The 21512-nt window shown below is 36.0% G+C and overlaps 1 protein-coding gene and 1 long non-coding RNA gene across 11 annotated transcripts in view; one reads left to right on the forward strand and one right to left on the reverse strand.

The window, feature by feature from the left end:
• DHX29 (DExH-box helicase 29) overlaps positions 1-20532 on the forward strand; it is a 51192-nt gene extending 30660 nt beyond the window's left edge. For 2 of the 4 annotated variants that reach the window (XM_001147019.5, XM_024356608.1), the window contains 14 exons: positions 375-515; positions 1748-1892; positions 2027-2144; positions 3377-3461; positions 4578-4666; positions 6044-6172; positions 6263-6338; positions 7113-7337; positions 8946-9082; positions 9537-9630; positions 13833-14135; positions 15268-15399; positions 16848-16944; positions 20252-20532. In XM_001147019.5, coding sequence (XP_001147019.3) covers positions 375-515; positions 1748-1892; positions 2027-2144; positions 3377-3461; positions 4578-4666; positions 6044-6172; positions 6263-6338; positions 7113-7337; positions 8946-9082; positions 9537-9630; positions 13833-14135; positions 15268-15399; positions 16848-16944; positions 20252-20304 — 1824 coding nt within the window. In that variant the 3' untranslated portion in view covers positions 20305-20532. Of the gene's footprint in view, positions 1-374; positions 516-1747; positions 1893-2026; positions 2145-3327; positions 3462-4577; positions 4667-6043; positions 6173-6262; positions 6339-7112; positions 7338-8945; positions 9083-9536; positions 9631-13832; positions 14216-15267; positions 15400-16847; positions 16945-20251 lie in introns of all 4 variants that reach the window. The other 2 variants (XR_010156924.1, XM_054684361.2) reach the window with 2 other exon arrangements.
• Positions 1-21512, reverse strand: part of LOC107974739 (uncharacterized) — a 61426-nt gene that overhangs the window by 18522 nt on the left and 21392 nt on the right. For 2 of the 7 annotated variants that reach the window (XR_008547989.2, XR_008547988.2), the window contains exons 1-3: positions 20195-20265; positions 6048-6185; positions 2848-2984 (exon numbers count right to left, since the gene is read on the reverse strand). This is a non-coding gene — a long non-coding RNA (uncharacterized LOC107974739). Of the gene's footprint in view, positions 1-2847; positions 2985-6047; positions 6186-20194; positions 20266-21512 lie in introns of those variants that run through there. The other 5 variants (XR_008547985.2, XR_008547987.2, XR_010156925.1 and 2 more) reach the window with 3 other exon arrangements.

Raw genomic sequence — 21512 nt, forward strand, 5'->3', positions numbered from 1 at the left:
GTGGCTACCTGGCAATAAGGAACTCCTTTTTCACCCACCCCTCAAATTTAGGGTTGTCTTTGAAGCTTCCTTTCTACATATTCCATTCTTGATTCTTACCTTTTCAGTTCAGCTGATACAATCTATTCTTAACTGTTTCACATTATATGTATATACATAAATATATCTCATAATGTAATTTGTCCTGAGATTTTAGAGGCAATCCCTCTATGTCAACCAAGTCTTCATTCCCAAATAATACTAAAAATTTTTTTTCATAATATTCTAAATTAACATTTGGTGACATTCAAAAGGTGGTGTCCCCTGTTCTCTTTAAAATGATATTTACTGAAACGAATTTGAATTCACCCATTTATATGCCTTATTCTATGCAGGTTTTTCATCTTGAAGATATAATAGAAGAAACAGGCTTTGTACTGGAAAAAGACTCAGAATATTGTCAGAAGTTTCTGGAAGAGGAGGAAGAAGTAACCATTAATGTTACAAGCAAAGCAGGGGGAATAAAAAAATATCAGGTAAAAAGAAAATATTTTGAAAGATATCAGATAATGATATCCAGGGCCTAACCTGCCACAAGAGTTTCAAAATCATGTGGTTAACACAGTGAATTTGAGTATAATTTGATAGATGAGGAACAGAGCTGAGAATGAACAAATTTTAAAGGTCATTTCTTTAATCTTTATTTCATAGACTGTAGTCTTTGATTTGTGATACTTTGATTGTCCTCTTAGACTATTCTGGGCCATCTTAGGTACGCATACAAAATCAAGGACCATACAAATTAGAAGCAACTTCTTTTTATAACAGTGATCAGTTATTGAGGAGTACATTAGTAGTGATTTTTCTCTACTTCCTCTCAACACCATAGGTGCTCAGGATAGGGCAAGTCCCAAATCTAGATCCTTGCCATTGGTTTTCTTAGCCTCTGTCCTGGCAGGAGCAGGGCAGAGGCAAGATGGTGATAGGTAGATAGTGATAGATAGACAGACAGACAGACAGACAGACAGACATACATACATACATACATACATAGTGAAGCTGTCTAGGGCATAGTTCTTCCTGGGAAGTTAGTCTCAATGACATGTTTTCAGAAATATCACAAAAACAATGTTATCCTGCATTTTAGCCAGTAGTACTAGATCCAGCATTTTTGTCATAGCCATGATATTTCATGCATGTTTCCAATTTGATGAAAACAAAGTTATCTTTATGTTTTAATTAAGCAGATAGACAAAAATTAAATTTTTAAAGCAAAAATTAAAATCTTGCCCTAAAACCCCAGAGGTAAAAATTACAAACTAAAGAAAGACTTTAGAATATAGTTATTTCAAAAGAGATGATTGGAATTCAGGAGCCAAAGTAGAATGTAGAAGGAATGAGCCAGGTACAAACTACTTACTAACGTTATGACCTCTCTTGGCCTGGCTGCTTTTTAGTTGCCACAGAATGATGCATACATGATTACAGTATGTTTTTCTACAATTCTTTTAGTATGTATATGCCAAGATAAAAAGGTTTTGCTATACCTAAGGGCTGGATGACATTAAATTATAGGACAGAGATGATATTTTCTGATACTCTCACCACTATTAAAAAGTATACTCTTCCTGTATTTTAACAAAATAGTAATGGTGACAATGAGAAAAATATAGATTTGAATGAATGCAAATACCGCCTTTTTTCCTTCTTTGTCTTACAAAAATACTTAATATTTTTATTCACCTCCCTCTGGTTGGATTTCTTTTAGGAATACATCCCAGTTCAGACTGGAGCACATGCTGATTTAAATCCATTTTACCAAAAGTACAGCAGCCGCACTCAGCATGCTATTCTATACATGAATCCTCATAAAATCAACCTGGATCTCATTTTGGAACTTCTTGCATACTTAGGTATATTTCTATTTCTAATGTGTCTCCATTTGATTTGATAAAACATTTCTACTAGCTGGAGATGTTTTATTAATATTTTATATGCTGTTCCTTATCTTCTTATTTTGAATATTGTATCTTTTTAAAAATTTCAGATAAAAGTCCCCAATTCAGAAATATTGAAGGAGCAGTATTGATCTTTTTACCAGGCCTTGCTCATATTCAGCAGTTGTATGATCTTCTATCAAATGATAGAAGATTTTATTCTGAACGGTAACTACTCATCTTCATTATATTCCTGGTAGTTTTAAAATAGGAAAATATTTGGTACATTAAAACCCTTGATCAGAGTTTTCAAAGTCTTTTCACCATGGGTTAAAATTACCTATGGGGAAGTAAGATTTTTTTCTTTAAACACTTCCATTATAACATGTTATCTACTAAAAATTTTTAGGTACTATATTCTGCATTTATTCCATTTTATTTTATTTTTGAGACAGATTCTCTGTTGCCCAGGATGGAGTGTAGTGGCACGATTGCACCTTTAGCCTCAAACTCCTGGGCTCAAACAATCCTCCCACCTCAGCCTCCTGAGCAGCTGGGACCACAGGTTGTGCACCACTACGCCCAGCTAATTTAAAAAATTTTTTTCATAGAGACAAGGTCTCCCCCTGTTGCCCAGGCTGGCCTCAAACTCTTGGGCTAAAGGGAACTTCTCACCATGGCCTACCAAAGTGCCAGGGTTACAGGCGTGAGCCACTGCCTGTAGCCTTCATCTTTTTTTTTTTTTTTTTTGAGGCAGAGTCTTGCTCTGTTGGCCAGGCTGGAGTGCGATGGTGCAATCTCAGCTTACTGCAACCTCTGCCTCCGGGTTCAAGTGATTCTCCTGCCTCAACCTCCCCAAGTAGCTGGGACTACAGCCACATGCCACCACGCCCAGCTAATTTTTATATTTTTAGTAGAGATGGGGTTTTACCATGTTGACCAGGCCGGTCTCAAAACTCCTGACCTTAGATGATCTGCCCATCTCAGCCTCCCAAAGTGCTGGGATTACAGGCCTGAGCCACCGCACTTGGCCAGCCTTCATCTTCTTAGGATTAAGCAGAGGGAATCCTGTGGTTAAAAAGTAAGATGGTGACTCCTGCCAACCCGCTAAATCGTGCAAAACTCCAACCAAGCTGCAGTTTATCATCCATATATATTTAATCAGCTGTTTACTATATGTTTTGATAGAGTTCATTACTACTGTAGTAAACCATATAAACCACTTCAACATTAGAAAGAACATTAAAAAAATTTAATCCTATTCGCATAATTTGTTTATATTCTTTGTGATGCATGTATATGAGGTTTCATTGTACAATTCTGTAAACACTTGTGTATGTTTAAATTTTTTCATAGTAAAAAATCTTAAAGTTGCTTGCTATATGCAAATAAATTTTGTTATTCTTTGCAGTGTCTTCTAAAGAGAAACTCTTGCTAAGAACTATGATTTTAACTTTCAGATATAAAGTGATAGCTCTGCATTCTATTCTTTCAACCCAAGATCAAGCTGCAGCATTCACACTTCCCCCTCCAGGAGTCAGGAAGGTAAAATTTAGTACAGCAAATTTATATGTGATCCACCTGAGAGTATTTTATGATGGCCGTATAACTTTTTATCATCAAAGACAGTTGTTAACATTAAGTGCCTTATAGCGCATTGCGAACTCCAAGTGTTCGGCACCTTGCCATCATCAGAAGTGAACCCAATGTTACAATTCAAGCATTTGAATATTTACATTATGTGCTATTTAAGGGAAAAGACTTCATTGAGGGAGTGCTAGTTGAAAAACATAGTATGGATGTTGCCTGTTGAGGAAAAAAAGTCACAACTTTTTCCCAAGAAGGCATCACAAAGGAGATTGGATATTTAAATCCTGGGAGTATTCTTCTTGTTCTCTAGGCAGATCCTCTCTGATGATTTTTATTGTACATAAACATTGGGTAGGTCACAAAGCTAATAAGTAACAGAGCCAGGACAACAACCTAGTTCTCATTAATGTGATTTTTTTTTCCTAATAATAGTGAAGGGTTGTGCTAAGCTGTCTCCATTCTCTACCCAGTTCCCCATTCTACTTATGTTTTTTTGTTTTGAGACCGAGTTTCAAAACAACACTCCAGCCTTGTTGCCCAGGCTGGAGTGCAGTGGCACAATCTCGGCTCACTGCAACCTCCGCCTCCTGGGTTCAAGCGATTCTCCTGCCTCAGCCTCCTGAGTAGCTGGGATTACAGGCACCTGCCACAAAGCCTGGCTAATTTTTGTATTTTTAGTAGAGACAGGATTTTGCCATGTTGGCCAGGCTGGTCTCAAACTCTTGACCACAGATGATCCTCCCGCCTCGGCCTCCCAAAGTGCTGGGATTACAGGCGTGAGCCACCGCACCCAGCCCTACTTATATCATTTTTAAGAGATTGACTAGAATTAGGGGAGTGGTATTTTTGTTGGAATAAAAATCTGTATTTTAGATTTAGTCTAATTAGTAAGCTAAGCTGACAAAACTAGAGTAAATTAAAATCACACAGTAATAGCAAATAGATTGTAAATTTTTGTGACTGAAATTGAAATTCAGTTTTTAAATTTCATCAGCTCAAATTAAAGAAATTTAAATAATGATATATTCATGAAAGTAGTCTAAATGTTTTAAGCTTTTTGTTTATTTTCAGATTGTTTTAGCAACCAATATTGCAGAGACGGGTATCACTATTCCTGATGTTGTATTTGTAATTGATACTGGAAGAACAAAAGAAAATAAGTAAGTTTAAATTTCCCAAATCAAAACATTTTTAACCTGGAAAGAGGTTGGGGCTCTTGAATTCTTGGGAGAAATCCTAAAATTATTTAAGGAAAATCCTAAATGTCCTAGTTCTGTCCAAAGCAAAAGCCTTAGAGAAACTATAGGAAACTTTAAAATATCTGAGAGTAAATGTCAGAATTTCATTTCATGGGTTTTCCCATAAGTAATACCAGTATACTGCTACTTTTAGAAAAGTGCTGAGAAAAATTTTCAGAACATAAATGTTTATAGATATTTTATTTGTAAAATAAATTGTTTAACAAAAAGCATTCTTTGTGTCATTATTTTAAAAAGAAACATGGCTTTTGGAGTAAGAGCTGAATTTAAATCTCTTGAGCAAGTAATGTAACATATAACCTCTCTAATCAGTTTCTTCATTTGTAAATGGGTAAAATGAAAATTTCTTTTATTTTATTTTTGAGATGGAGTCTTGCTGTGATACCCAGGCTAGAGTGCAGTGGCACAATCTCACTGCAGCCTCCACCTCCCTGGTTCAAGCAGTTCCCCTGCCTCAGCCTTCTGAGTAGCTGGGATTACAGGCCCATGCCACCACACTCGGCTAATTTTTTTGTATTTTTAGTAGAGACAGGGTTTCACTATGTTGGCCAGGCTGGTTTCGAACTCCTGACCTCAGGCAATCTGCCTGCCTCGGCCTTCCAAAGTGCTGGTATTACAGGCGTGAGCCACCTCGCCCAGCCAAAATGAAAATTTCATAACTGAAAGTGCCTAGTTTAGTAACTGGAACCTAATAGGTAACTGTAACTGAATTTTCAACAAAAAGATTACTACTGTATAAATAATGTTTATATTGAATAAATAGGACAGACCACCTTTAGTAATTTACTATAATATAGATACACTACCCCTGTTTTAGGAAACCATAGCAATATTTGCAAGAGAGTACCACCATTCAATAAAAAGTAGATTCTTGATTCTTTGAATTGTACCTCTAGAGAAAATGTTTTCAGGGTTTAACTGTATCGTGAAAGGTATGTTGAATTGTAATGTTCACAGTAACACTTCTCAAAATATTTCAAAAATTATCGTCGCATAATTAATAGGTATTCTACTAAATTTAAAAAAGATTCTATGATCAGATTAGTATGAGAAAGGATAAGTTAAATAATTTTTTTTCTTTTGCCAGACTTTGTAGTATATTTAGTATGCAATGTTTACTAAATTATTTAAATATGAAGCATAATTTGAGAACTATTGGTCCACAATAATGGACTTTTTAAGCCTGTGTTTAACTTAGTTGTAAGAGTCAAATCCAGCTTCTTCCAATTTTGACTTAAGTCAATTATCTACATATTCTCTCCTAAAACATTTCTTTAGGTACCATGAAAGCAGTCAGATGAGTTCTTTGGTGGAGACATTTGTCAGTAAAGCCAGTGCTTTGCAGCGCCAGGGAAGAGCTGGGCGGGTCAGAGATGGCTTCTGTTTCCGAATGTACACAAGAGAAAGGTATGGCGTAGCACTGGAAATGTAAAACACATAAACCAGTATTGTGTGACATTTCTGATAATATGTATTTAGTATTACTTTATTTTTCAGATTTGAAGGCTTTATGGATTATTCTGTTCCTGAAATCTTACGTGTACCTTTGGAGGAATTATGCCTTCATATTATGGTAATCTCAAGGGAACTCGGATGGATTTTGTCCTTCGCCCCTTTCTAGAAAAGAAAAAAAATGAACACCTAAACTTACCTTATATTGCTTTAGATTTTCAACTTTTTTACTCTTCTTTAATATATGCCCTTATCCATCTTATTATAAGTAAATCCACTGTGTTTTGATTTTGCCAGACACTTACACTTTATAGATTAAAATACAGCCTCATAATCTAGACTAGTAGTTCTCAACTGGGGGCACTGTTACCTACCAGGGGACATTGGGCAATGTCAGGAGATATTTTTGGTTGTCATAATTGGACAGGGAGGGTAAATGGTATCTAGTAGGTAGAGATCTGGGATACTCCTAAACATCTGTCAGTGTACAGGGCAGCTCCCTAAAACAAAGAATTATCCAGCCCAAAATATCAGTAGTACTGAGACTGAGAAACCCTGACTTAAACAAAGGTCTTCTTAGACTGAAAGATCTATAATATCCTTCAGTTCTTAGATTTTTGACTCCTATCAAAATCAGGAATGAAGAAACTAAAAATGTGGACTGGAAAATCTAATCCTTATTCCCTCCCCACCCAAACACACACATACACTCATACACTCTTCCCCCCAACTCCTCTACCCCCATTATAAAAAAAATAACAGGATAGCCCTACTTTCACATTTTACCCTCTTTGCTCAAAATTTTACTGAAGTCAAATTTAGTTCCAGTAACATCTCATTGGGTAGTGTTCATTCTTTGATTTTATACCAATTTTATTGCTTTTTTAATCTGCAGAAATGTAATCTTGGTTCTCCTGAAGATTTCCTCTCCAAAGCCTTAGATCCTCCTCAGCTCCAAGTGATCAGCAATGCAATGAATTTGCTCCGAAAAATTGGAGCTTGTGAATTAAATGAGCCTAAACTGACTCCATTGGGCCAACACCTTGCAGCTTTACCTGTGAATGTCAAGATTGGCAAGATGCTTATTTTTGGTGCCATATTTGGCTGCCTTGACCCAGTGGTAAGTCAAACAATGCTGCTGCTTCTTTACTTTAAATATCCAGGAAATTACAAGTTTGGAAACAATTGTTAATTAAAAATTTTTTTAACTAAATAGAATGTCTATACTAACATTAAAACCGAGAGGGCCTGAATGCTTGAATTTTTTTTTTTTTTTTTTTTTTTTTTTTTGAGACAGGGTCTGGCACTGTTGCCCAGGCTGGGGAGCAATGGTGCAATCTAGGCTCACTGCAACCTCCGCCTCCGGGGTTCAAGCAATTCATGCCTCAGTCTCCCAAGTAGCTGGGATTACAGGCACGTGCCACCACACCTGGCTAATTTTTGTATTTTTAGTAGAGATGGGGTTTCACCATGTTGGCCAGGTTGGATAAGAATTTTTTAATATAATATTTAACTTTTTATATTTATATACTTGAAAATCTGTTCATCCATTACTGAAGTGTTCTGTAAGTACTATTTTGTGAGTGATTTTGGCTTGTCTAAACTTTTGTTTTCAACCCACTTGAAATATTTAATGGAATATGTAGTGGATGATACTTAGGAAGCTTTGAACACTACCAACTTTGAAAAGTAAAATTAAAAACTTTTTTTCTTTCCTTTTTTGTGCTCTCTCTCTGAGCCAATAATTAGCAGAGTTCTCTTTTCTCAAATTATGTCAGAATTAACAAATTCAAATCTGTCTGAGTCTCTGGGCACATACGCTTACTGTGCCATTCCAGCTTTACAACTTTATCAAGCTATGGCCTTTTCTGGGATTACCAATAAAGGCTATTTAAATACAGAATGGAAGCCTGGGCAACATAGTGAGACCCTGATTCTGCAAAAAAATTAAGATTAAAAAATTGGCCGGGCATGGTGGTGCACCCCTGTAGACCCAGCTATTCAGGAGGCTGAGGTGGGAGGATTGCTAGAGCCCTGGAGTAGGAGGGGGCAGTGAGCTATGATTGGGCCACTGTACCCCAGCCTGGGCAACAGAACAAGACTCTGTCTCTAAAAAACCCAAAAATAAAAATAAAAACAGAATGAAGAAAATGTGACATTACTATAGTCTCTCTTTGTTTGGTATTTGAAATAGATATTCACTGGAATTTTGCCAAGTTCAAAAAATAACCTCTTCCGTGATAGTTTATCTGAAAACCTACAACAACAAATGGATTGTTATGTAGTCCAAATTATTTTTAAAGATCACGGCAGACTAAGAGTGGAAATTCAGTGGTCTTGAGGCCAAGATAACTGAGTTAGGATTCCCAGATTGCCTCTAACTGTATGACAGACTATAAATCATTTATATAAATGTTCAGTTTTTTTTCTCTGATTGTGGTGATAATTGCCTCCTTACCTCACAGAAAGGTTATAAAAGGATTTATTTTTGAAATTCCTTAAAATGAAACAAAAAATAACTGTTTAAAATGAAAATATAAGTTAGCTACAGAATATTTTATATTAAACATTAATTAGTATAATAATACTAATAAACATAATAAAATATTGAAAATAAACAGGCAACTTAAAGTGTGATTGTTTTATGATTTGCTTTCTTTTATAAGTTAACTTTCACTGTATTGCTCTTTAATGATAAATTGTTTTGTCATTTATGATTTATGGATAGGCAACACTAGCTGCAGTTATGACAGAGAAGTCTCCTTTTACCACACCAATTGGTCGAAAAGATGAAGCAGATCTTGCAAAATCAGCTTTGGCCATGGCGGATTCAGACCACCTGACGATCTACAATGCATATCTAGGGTAAAAACGTAATCTGGCTGTTATCAGTAAGCCAATTACCTGAGGTTATTTACTTTAAAATATATTACCTTTGACTTATTAAAATTGTACATCTGAGGTTTAAATTTATTTTTAGTTATTTCATCTGTCAAGGTATAATTATGTTAGAGATTCATGTGTTTTATAATCCTTCCTAAAACTTAAGAATAATATATTTGGTATTATATGCATATTAACTCATATTTGAAGTAACTTAATAATTTACTGTTAAACATAAACGGAAAATATCTGTTAATGCTGTAAACAGATCTGTTAATAATATTCTTATATACAATTGGTAGCTGCTACAAGCAAGATCCCTCCCCTTTTAAAATTATAATTTAATTAAATCTTACTTTGGTTACTAGCTCTGAAAAAGAGTTTGGAAAGAGAACATGGTGAACTTTATTCATTAATTGACATTTTATTTATCTAGATGGAAGAAAGCACGACAAGAAGGAGGTTATCGTTCTGAAATCACATACTGCCGGAGGAACTTTCTTAATAGAACATCACTGTTAACCCTAGAGGTAATTCTTAATATGGATCTCTCACTCAGAGTCATGGGTAACTATAATAAGTTATTCCGGAAAAAAGAATGCCTAGGAAAATACTTGTCACATAGTAAGGGCTTAGTAAACATTTGTTGAATTAGTACATTTGTGATTGTACTTCTTTCTTCCAGCAAGTAACTTGTACGTATTACACAGTGATTTAAAATAGTATTTAATAATCATAATATGTTCAAGAAATAATTAAAAAGACTGGCTCATTCCTGTAATCCCAGTGCTTTGGGAGGCTGAAGCAGTAAGATGGCTTCAGGCCAGGAGTTTGAGACCATCCTGGGCACATAGTGAGACTGCGTCTCTACCAAAAATAAAAAAATTAAATGGGCATGGTAGCACACGCCTGTAGTCCCAGCTACTCAGGAGACCAAGGTGGGAGGATTGCTTGAGCCCAGGAGTTCAAGGTTGCAGTGAGTTACAATTGTACCACTATGTACAGAGTGAGACCCTATCTCTTTTAAAAAAGAAAGAAAAGAAAAAAGATGCAACACGATTTCATAAACACTATCTTGGGAATTAGAAGTCTCAGTTTTTCATTAAAAAAAAAAAAAAAAAAATCACCTGAGGTTGAGAGTTTGAGACCAGCCTGACCAACATGGAGAAACCCCATCTCTACTAAAAATACAAAATTAGCCAGGTGTGGTGGCGCATGCCTGTAATCCCAGCTACTCGGGAGGCTGAGGCACAAGAATCACTTGAACCGAGGAGATGGAGGTTGTGGTGAGCCAAGATCGCGCCATTGCACTCCAGCCTGGGCAACAAGAGCAAAACTCCGTCTCAAAAAAAAAAAAACAAAAACAACACAAGGACTGGGCGCAGTGGCTCATGCCTGTAATCCAGCACTTTGGGAGGCCGAGGCGGGTGGATCATGAGGTCAGGAGTTCAAGACCAGCCTGGCCAAGATGGTGAAACCCCATCTCTACTAAAAATACAAAAATGAGCCAGGTGTGATGGCGGGCACCTGTAATCCCAAATACTCGGGAGGCTGAGGCAGAGAATTGCTTGCACCCGGGAGGCAGAGGTTGCAATGAGCCAAGATCGCACCACTGCACTCCAATCTGGGTGACAGAACGAGACTCTGTCTCAAAAAAAAGAAAAGGGAAAAAAAAAAAAAAAAGTTGAAAGGAGAGAATCTACATTTCTCAACTCTGAAATGTGGTTATTTAATTACGAAAAATTTCAAACACACATCAAATTATATGGACATAATGAACTTTCACCCATTTCCCACTTTCATAATTACCAACCTGTGGTCAATCTACTTGTACTCCTTTTATTCTACTATCTGCCCTCTAGATTTTGAAGCGTATCCAAGGTATCAGATTTTTTAAAAACATTATCACACCCAAAAATACTCAATTCCTTAATACCATCAAAGATACAGACAGTGTTTAAATATCCTCAGTTACCTCATTACTGGCTTTTTTTTTTTTTTTTACAGCTAGTTCAAAGGATGATCCAAACAAGGCCCACACTTTAAATTTGGTTCATATGTTTTTTAATAAAGTCTCTTAACCTATAGTTACCACTTTCTCAGTTTTTTCCTATTTGCCATTTATTTTTTGAAGAAACCAGATACATTGTCCTGTAGAGTTTCCTGCATTCTGGATATGGCTGATTGTATCCTTGCGGTATTATTTAACATATTCTTCTGTGTCCTGTATTTCTTATAAAGGGGTGGTATATTGAGAGTTTAATCCAATTCAGGTTCATCTTTGTTTTTTTTTTTTTCTTTTTTCTTTTTTTCAGAGTCATCTCCCTTTTTGTAACATTAAGATATATCAATGGGGTCAGCTGGGTTCATCCATTACAAAATTCCCCACTGGCTTTTCATGTAATGCTGTTAGCAGCCATTGATAACACTCAGACCTATTGTTTCATTAGAGTCTGGATATGGTTGATTGTATTCTTGTGGTATTATTTAACATATTCTTCTATGTCCTGTATTTCTTATAAATGGGTGTTATATTGAGAGAGTAATCCAGTTCAGCTTCATCTTTGTTTTTTTTTTTCTTTTTTCTTTTTTTCAGAGTCATCTCCCTTTTTGTAACATTAAGATATATCAATGGGGCCAGCTAGATTCATCCATTACAAAATTTCCCACTGGCTTTTCATGCAATGCTTTTAGCAGCCATTGATAACACTCGGACCTGTTGTTTCATTAGGGTTGCAAATGATGGTATTATAATTCTACTTGTTAGCTAGAATTATTTCATGAAGAACTACTTTTTCCTTATCAATATTTGAATACCCTGAGGTACAGTCTATACAAGAAAATTAGGATAAATGCTTGTTTCCTTCTACCTAGCAGTTTTCATAATGAGTTGATTCCTAAGCATCTCCACGAGTTATCAGTGAATCTTGTTTTTTTAAAAAATTGTTATGAACTTAATGATTTAAATATATTTGATGTGTTTTAGTTCTCTACAGATGTTAATTTTTTAATACTCAAATTGTCCCCTCTTTGGGAAGTGAGAGCCCCTTTGGGTTGGCTGCTGAGTCCTTTTCATATAATCTTAGCAATCTTTGATGGCTTCCTTGCTTTTCGTACGGAAGGCTTCTCTAGTGTATTTTATGCTCCAGGCTTGGAATCAGTCATGTTTCCAAAGAGCTCTGATTCCTTTTCAGGAAATTCTATTATATGTCCCTAAATATTGGCCAGCTATTTAGCTACAGCCTGGGATGGCTAGTTATGAAAAGGCATTCAAAGCATCATACTTAGTGGCTGGTTGTGATCAACTTTATCAGTCTGTTCTTAGGAAGGGAAACTAGATGGTTTAGCCCATTACTCAGGTTGCCATTCAGGAGTAGATTTATTTCTGGGAGGAGAGAGAGTAGAAGTGTAGTTAAAATGTAAAGACAGGTGAATGTGAAAAGCAGGGCTCCCCCACAAATACTGTCTTTTTGTTTTTTTATTGATACTTATTTAAAAGGAAATGATGTTTAATACGATATGCTATAGAAGTTTTTTTTAAAATAGATGGGGTCTCACTGTGTTGGCCAGGCTGGTTTTGAATTCCTGGTCTCAAGCGATCCTCCCATCTCAGTCTCCCAAAGTGCTAGGATTACAGGTGTGAGCCACCTCACTTGGCCCAGATATGCTATAAAAGTATTCAGAAAATAATGTATCTCTCACATAATTCCCCTTTATATACTCATATTTTAAAAAGTAAAAAGGTTTTTTTCCCATATTTGACACACTGCTTTTTGTGATTAAAAAAAACTGCTAGGATGACAGCAGAGACTTCTCTAAGTGGAATGAACTTTGTCCTTCTCGAAGCACATGAAGGGCTAAATTGAAGAAATAGCCACCTCTGGGCCAACTGACTGGGAACATGTAGAAATCCCAGTCAGCTGGCCCAGAGGGGGCTATTTCTTCAATTTAGCCCCTTTTCCTTTATCTTCAAATTGCTTTCCACCCCTTCTTCTGTGAGCCTTTTCTTCACGTCCCTGAGACTACAAAGTTTTAGATGTCTTCACCAACCCTGTGGTGTTATGGCAGCTGTCTGTTTGGTCTTTTCTCCCCTAGAATCAAAGTCCCTTAAGCCCCAAACTTAAAGGATATCCTAAAGGTAAACATCACCTTTTAATTGCTTGTATCCTGTGTACTTTGAAAAATGCCCACCCTTCCTGTGCTAGTTTTGCTGATCAGCACATATTAAACGTAGAAAAACATTTTAGGCAACAATTTTAGATTAAATGAAGTTGCCATTAATAAATTCTTTCAAAGTTCTTTAAGAAATTAAGATGAGATTTCCAGAAACAAATAAAGAAGGTATTTGCAATCTAGGATCAAGATTTCTGTCAATTCTTTCTCAATGCTGACCATCCTCATTGAGTAAAAATCTCCAGAGAAAAAGGAGAGCTACTATGGAAGTAGATGTAGTGAATGAAAATGTGTTCAGACACATTTTTCTTGCTCTCAAATTTTAGACATTCTTATGTTTTGAGGCATCTGAAGTCTTTGGGTGAGGAGAATAGCTGATTGTAATTCTTGACTTTCCAGTATCTTTTTTTTTTCCCTAAGGTAATTTGGGCTATCGTTAGCTAAATAATCATTAGCATCCTGTCAATTTTTATAGGAAGCAGTAATATAAACTACAATGTTATTTGGAAATTCCTCTAATCAATTTGATTATTTGTGTTTTTAACATAAACCAATCTAGGATGTAAAGCAGGAGTTAATAAAGTTGGTTAAGGCAGCAGGATTTTCATCTTCCACAACTTCTACCAGCTGGGAAGGAAACAGAGCCTCACAGACCCTCTCATTCCAAGAAATTGCCCTTCTTAAAGCTGTACTGGTGGCTGGACTGTATGACAATGTGGGGAAGATAATCTATACAAAGTCAGTGGATGTTACAGAAAAATTGGCTTGCATTGTGGAGACGGCCCAAGGCAAAGCACAAGTACACCCATCCTCAGTAAATCGAGATTTGCAAACTCATGGATGGCTCTTATACCAGGAGAAGGTGAAGTACTCATTCCTAAATTCCAGTATTCAGAGCATTATTCTGCAAGTCATTCATAACAAGTTAGGATGCCCTAACAGGTATTTTATTTGGTTCTCAAATTGAGCTATTCATTTTTGTTAATATTTGAAATCAAGATGCACATAGCCTCTCAAACAAAAGAATGCTTATTTTCTCTTCAAAAACAAATAGTAAGGTTTCTACTCTGCCCATCATCTTTTCTACTTGGAATAAAGACAGTAATAGCAAATTGATGTTGGTTAATAATGTATCAATCCCCTTAGTATTTCATTAAAAGGTGCTGCCTCAGAAGGGAATAAAAGACAAGTTGTATGTGCTATTTCCAAATAAGGGGAATATTGGATGGTGTAGTACAACTGTGGATGATTTGCAACAGTTTCGGTCAAGTATCACCTAAGATAATTTAATAGCAAATATTTATAGATTACAATGAAAACAACCTTTTGAATTGGAGCTGCATGACCACTCCATTTTCTTATTTTTTAACATATGGTAAAGGTTAAGATGGCATTTTCTCTTCATATTTTGGGTTTTTGTTTCCTGTCTCATTCACACATTTTTTAAGGCAGTATGAGAAGAAAAGGGAACATAAAGAATTGAAACATATTTCTTCTCCCTTTTCAAAAAGTGCCTCCATTTTGTTTCTTGACCTTTAAAATAACAAAGATCCGTAATTTCAAGCACTGGCTTGAATAACTCTCAACATTTATCAAACTTAAATGTAAAACATGAGAAATTACTGATTGATGCCCATAGCTGAATGTTGGTTTAGAAACCAGCAACTGAAAATCATAATTTTAACATTAATTATTTAATATCATTAGCATATAAAATTGCTTGTACCTAGTTTCCTTTATGTTCAAAGTATATAACTCAGCCTTAGCAATAATATTTAAAATGCCTTTTCATAGCATTAATGCACAGGTGGTAATAGTAATTATTATAAAATTGATAAATTATGCACATAAGAAAATGAAAATGTAGCTTTACAAATACTCTGGGCTTAAAATGTAGAATAACAAATTGTAGAAAAATGCTTACTTGAAAAAGATAAATGACCTCCTTCTATTTTTATATTTTGAAGTTATTTTCCCCCCTTTTTCCCATGTAGATAAGGTATGCCAGAGTGTATTTGAGAGAAACTACCCTAATAACCCCTTTTCCAGTTTTACTTTTTGGTGGTGATATAGAAGTTCAGCACCGAGAACGTCTTCTTTCTATTGATGGCTGGATCTATTTTCAGGTACATAGTACAACTGATTTTATTGATTATTAAAAATTTTCAACTTCCAGTACCATTGAGGTACATTTTAAAAATTTTATTGGAGTTTGCATAATTTCTTCTTAATATGAGTTAAGTAGAATTCCTTATTTTATCTTGCCTCTGTGGTTTTAAATCTGTTAAATTTGAAAATCAAATTATATTGCTATTACAAATTCTATTTATTATTAATAACAATTCTAGCTTTCTATGTGTTGGGTACTTCAATAGTTAACTTTATGTGGATTTTCCCAAATTAATATCCTAGCAACCTTGTTAGGTAATTTCTATAGTTTCTTTTACATAGAGACACTCAAACACAGTGAGAAATTAAATAATTTTCCCAGGATTTACGTGGATTGTTACTGACAGAGCAAGATTCAAATCTAGGACTATTTGATACCCAAATTTATTCTCATTCCACTACATTGTGGAATAAAAAGGAATAAAAAAGACCAAACAGATTTATAGTTTATAATTCATACTGTTGAATTCTTCTCTGGAAAAATTAGACCAACCTATGCTTATTTCTGGCAATAAGTTTATCTGTTTCTCTGTACTCCCATCAAGATTGACCAGCTTAAACTAAGCAAACCTATTACATTGTTAGGTTATTCTATGATAGCTGTTTGTCTAGGACTGGAGAGGTGAATTTTAAGTGCAGCTTTACAATTATATGCAGTTTCTGCAAAGAAATTGGGGTGGTGGAAATGTTTTATAACTGGATTGTGATGGTTGCACAACTCTATAAATTTACTAAAAGCTATTGAAATTAGTGAAAATGAGTGAATTTTTATGGTAAGTTATATCTCAATAAAGCTGTTTTAAAAAATTTTACACCCCAGGCCGGGTGCCATGGCTCATGCCTGTAATCCCAGCACTTTGGGAGGCCGAGGCAGGTGGATCATGAGGTCAGGAGTTCGAGACCAGCCTGACCAACATGGTGAAACCCTGTCTCTACTAAAAATACAAAAAATTAGCCAGGCATGGTGGCAGGCACCTGTAATCCCAGCTACTCCGGAGGCTGAGGCAGGAGAATCGCTTGAACCTGGGAGGCGAAGGTTGCAGTGAGGCAAGATTGCGCCACTGCACTCCAGCCTGGGCAACAGAGAGAGACTCCATCTCAAAAAGAAAAAATTTCCCTCCCCAAAACTGTAGTCTTAACTTCCACAGAGTTGATATAAATAGAGAAGAAAACAATTATTGGAGTAATAGTTGCCTTATTTTGGGAAGAGTTACCAGATTTAATAAGGAAATTGACAGGTTTGCATGCCTAGCTAGCAGAAATAATTTGTATTTTTCCCATTGTGTTTTCCATTAAAAGCAAGATGTGCTACGGCAGATTGTAATATATGCTTGCCTTGATTTACTTAAACACATTCACACTCCCCTGGATTGACTTTGTCCATTTTTTCAACTCCTCTTAACAGGCCCCTGTAAAGATAGCTGTCATTTTCAAGCAGCTGAGAGTTCTCATTGATTCAGTTTTAAGAAAAAAGCTTGAAAATCCAAAGATGTCCCTTGAAAGTAAGTGTTTGCTTATAAGTGAAAGACCATATACACATATGTGTATGTGTACACATACCTATGTATTAATGTGTGGAAAAACTTTGTAAGAGGCCAGGCACGGTGGCTCACGCCCATAATCCCAGCACTTTTGGGAGGCCAAGGTAGGCAGATCACCTGAGGTCAGGAGTTCGAGACCAGCCTGGCCAACATGGTGAAACCCTGTCTCTACTAAAAATACAAAATTAGCTGGGCATGGTGGCGGGCACCTGTAATCCCAGCTACTCGGGAGTCTGAGGCACAAGAATCACTTGAACCTGAGAGGCGTAGGTTGCAGTGAGCGCCGAGATCACATGATTGCACTCCAGCCTGGGCGACAAGAGCGAAACTCCATCTCAAAAAAGAAAAAAAGAAACTTTGTAAGAGAAAATCTGAAATATTCTAGAAATTTTTTTTTGTAACATTGGAGTATACTAAAGCACACTGAAGTCGTAAAAAATCCCATCTACTTTATGCTGAATTCCATCAAACTCAATTAGTGATTATTCACAGCCTAATTATCCTCTTAAGGTTTAGTTTACTCCTGTCTCTTTTAAACTTCATTTCTAAACTTCTAGCCATTTCATAGAAAAAAAGGTTAATAAAACTGAGCATAGTAAACTTTGTTACTTATTAGCATTTTAGTAAACTGGTAACATAGCTATTATTTAAAAAAAAATAATAAGCCAAACATGGTGTCATATGCCTGTAGTCCTAGCTACCCAGAAGGCTGAGGTGGGAAGATTGCTTGAGCCCAGGAGTTAAAGTCCAGCCTAGACAACATAGAGAGATTCTGTCTCTAAGAAATATATGTATATATACACATACCTATATATGTATTTGTGTGTGTTTGTATGATTTAGGGACTTTCTGTTAGGTTTATTTCAGCATGGTTTTTCCACCATGTGTTTCTTTCAAATGCAGAGCTATTTCTCTGTATAAAATAAACACATTATCCTTCAACAGAAATCTGAAATGAGCCGGGCATGGTGACACCTGCCTGTAATCCCACCACTTTGGAAGGCTGAGGCAGGAGGATCGCTTGAGGCCAGGAGTTCAAGACTAGCCTCGGTAACATAGGGAGATGCCATCTCTACAAACAATTAAAAAAAATTAGCCGGGCCTGGTGGCTTGTACCTGTTGTCTCAGCTACTTGGGAGGCTGAGGCGAGTATCCGCACTCCAGTCTGGGTGACAGAGCAAGACCCCACATCAAAAAATAAGAGAGAAATCTGAAATGGACACCTGAGTTTGCAGTTTGCCCAGTGCAGTGTTTCTCAAACTTGCCAAATCATCAAAATCATCCTGGCAGTTGCAAAGAATACAAGGTCCAAAGACCTACCCCAGACATACTGATCTCTATGGGTGAGGCCTGTGGCTATATTATTTTTTAAATATTTTATTCTGTAACATTTCCCCTCTAAGGCTATCCCGTTTTTAAATGCAGTTAATTATTTTTAATAAACTGAGTTGTTTTTCTGGTAGAATGTCCCACATTTAGGATTTGGTTAGTTACATACTCATGCTTTAACATGTTCATGTATTTCCTATAAACTGGTAGTTATATTTGGAGGTATGATTAGAATAAGTTTTGAGGAAAATAATACTTTCTAGTTGGTGCTGTATTCTCCCCACTGCATCACACCAGGAAGCACTTAAATTTGGTTGTCCTTTTAATGTTAAGAATTGATCAGTGACTTCAGTATGATTGTACTGAACAAAGTATCCCCAGTTTATTCTCAACAGTCACAGGCAAGTTGGGGGAGCTACTGATCTAGTTCTACTACCCTGAAGCCTCATACTCTGTGTTTATTTGTATAACTAAATATGAATGCATAAGCATTAAAATGTATTAATTTTCCTATACTGCTGGAAACAGATCAAGTCTTAACATATTAAGACGTGGGCTCTTTTCTCAGGGAGCTTTGTGCATTACAACTTTGGCATTAGAAGGAATTACATTTTATAAAGTATAGGTTGAACCTCAGCTTTTAATTAAGCAAAATGATTTTTTGAAATGATATCAGTGTTTCCCTTTGCCATAAGAGAGAGAGCAGAACTTACCAAGTTGGGTGTAGTATATACGTTTGACTCGGGAGGAAGGAAGAGGTATGTTAGTGCTCTCTCTTGGATTTATAACAAAAAGTTGGTAGAATGCCAAACATTTGAAAAACAGTAACTGAACTTACTCTTGTACTTTCTTTTACTCTCTCTTCCTCAATTTAAAAATCATGGTTCTTGGAGCCAGGTATGGTGGCTTGCGCCTGTAATCCCAGCTACTCAGAGGGCTGAGATGGGAAGATTGCTTGAGCCCAGGAGTTCAGAGCTGCAGTGAGCTGTGATCACACCACTGCACTACAGCCTAGGCGAGAGTGAGACTCCATCTCTTAAAAAATAAAAAAGAAAAACGTTCTTTCTAGACCTGCCATTGTTCCAACTTCAAACAAGTGACCTCTCTTTTTCCCCTCCCTCCCACTTTTTTGTTGTTGTTTCTAATGCCACTGTAACCATTGCAACCATTGAAAGCGACAGCATTCTCTGAGTATCTAACGTAAATGTAGAATTTCAGTTTTGCAGCCCTGATAATTGTAACTTTCTAAAGAGTGGTTGTGAGGTTCTTAGGAAGTCACAATTTCAGAGTTAACTATTAAGTAGAAGCAGTTGTTAACAAAACCCCTTTAGCAAATAATGCAGCCTCTGTTGCTCTGTTTGTCAAATTAATTGGTATTTGATTCCTTTGTTGTGTAGAGAGGTCTGTCACTTCCCCATTGACACCTCTCCAAGAGCGCTTCCCTGTTAGAATTTTTTGTTTCCTTTGGACTAAACATGGAGAAACTGGTAACAGTTCTTTCTTCCTTGCTCATACTTTGGAAATTCTGCCATACTCTGAAGAACACTGAAGAGTCAGTAGAGCCTTCAGTATATTGCAGCCAAGTGAAAAAGTTGAGAAACTTACTTTCTTCAAGGAATTTTTATAGAATAAAATTTATAATTCCTTATAAAGAAGTAACATTTCACATCATATTATCTCTTTGGGGTTTAGCCTATACAAATGTTATCTGTTTTCAAAATGTTAACTTTTGTCAAACTAGGTATGGCATAACCTACAGCAATAAGATCTATGTAGGGCAAAAAATATTTTATAGGTGTCTCTAGTTTTATTACTGGTGTTAATTCTGTATTCTAATGTAAAAATTTTTAGTGACATATACCTCTTATTTACATGTGCATACCTTGGAAAATTAGACAATGTTGCATTTATTCGTGGCTTTTTTTTTTCTTCCACTCAGATGACAGGATTCTGCAGATCATTACGGAATTGATAAAAACAGAGAATAACTGAAACTGAAATTCATGGTCAACTGCTTTAAAAATTAAGATGAAGATACAGTCATGAAATTATCTGAAAATGGGTCATCACATTAAGTATTTCATTACTTAAAATGTTGGTACTAGCCATTAACTTAAAGGTGGCGGGAAAAAAGCACATACTTTAAACATGTATAATTTTCTATGATTATTCTGAATGTATTTGCCACTACATTTACAATAAATTCTTTGGTATTATGCATGTTTTGCTCATCGTTGTGTTAATAAGGGCAAGGCCTATGTCTGTGGTATCTGTAGCTTAATGTTGTGATTCCCTGTGTAGCTGCCTCATCCCCTGTCAGTCCTTGATGTCTGCAGAATTTAAACCCTATAGACCCAGAAGGGAAAATAATCTCCAAAACCAATTATAATTAAATTTCCATGAAAAGGAACAACTTCAGAAGTCAGTTATTTAATATTTGATAGTCAATTTCAGAACCTAAATAAATGCACTATTAATAGATGCCACCTATTTCAGTAACATTCAAAAAGCATAAACATGTAGTTCTGGAAGACAGGCAAGATTGACTAATACTCCTGTCAGCCTTGGGATGGATAGCTTGCACTGTTTTCCTCAGGCTACCGCTGTGATATCCCTGCCCCTGAACCCTTTTTATATACGCGATTGAACTGGTAAGGTCAGTAACTTTGAGATAGTAAAGTATGCGTAGGTATTTTTCATTGGTCCTATTTGTTTTGGTTACTAACAATCTTTTGAAATTCCATTTTTATTACTTAGAGGGATTTCTCTTCATTTCTTATCAATAGATTTTTGATAAACTTCAAATATAGTCTCTTTTAGATCAAAAGGCAGAAATTGCATCTGAAGATCAAAAGATTAGAATTTAATAGGAACCTAGTATAACTGCTTGGCTCTCATAACAGGTATATAATTTTAATATTTTTTGATGAACAAATTAAACCGTAACTTTTACCTTATATGCAAATGGAAGTAAAAACAATACTTAGTAGCAATCTCTAATTTTAGGTTTCTACTTGCAGTGTGGCAAGGGAATTTAGAGCAAGGAGTCAAATGTGACCATGGTTTGAAATCTCTAGTGCCATTAATAAAAATGGGTATGTCAGGAGAAAGAGCTAGATTGGGTGTTGAAGGCAGTTCCTCTTGGGACACATGGAGGCTAGTACTCACTCCAAATTGTTTTGTCTGTTAACTCATTTACA

This window comes from Pan troglodytes, chromosome 4, assembly GCF_028858775.2.
Source record: "Pan troglodytes isolate AG18354 chromosome 4, NHGRI_mPanTro3-v2.0_pri, whole genome shotgun sequence".
NCBI lineage: Eukaryota > Metazoa > Chordata > Mammalia > Primates > Hominidae > Pan > Pan troglodytes.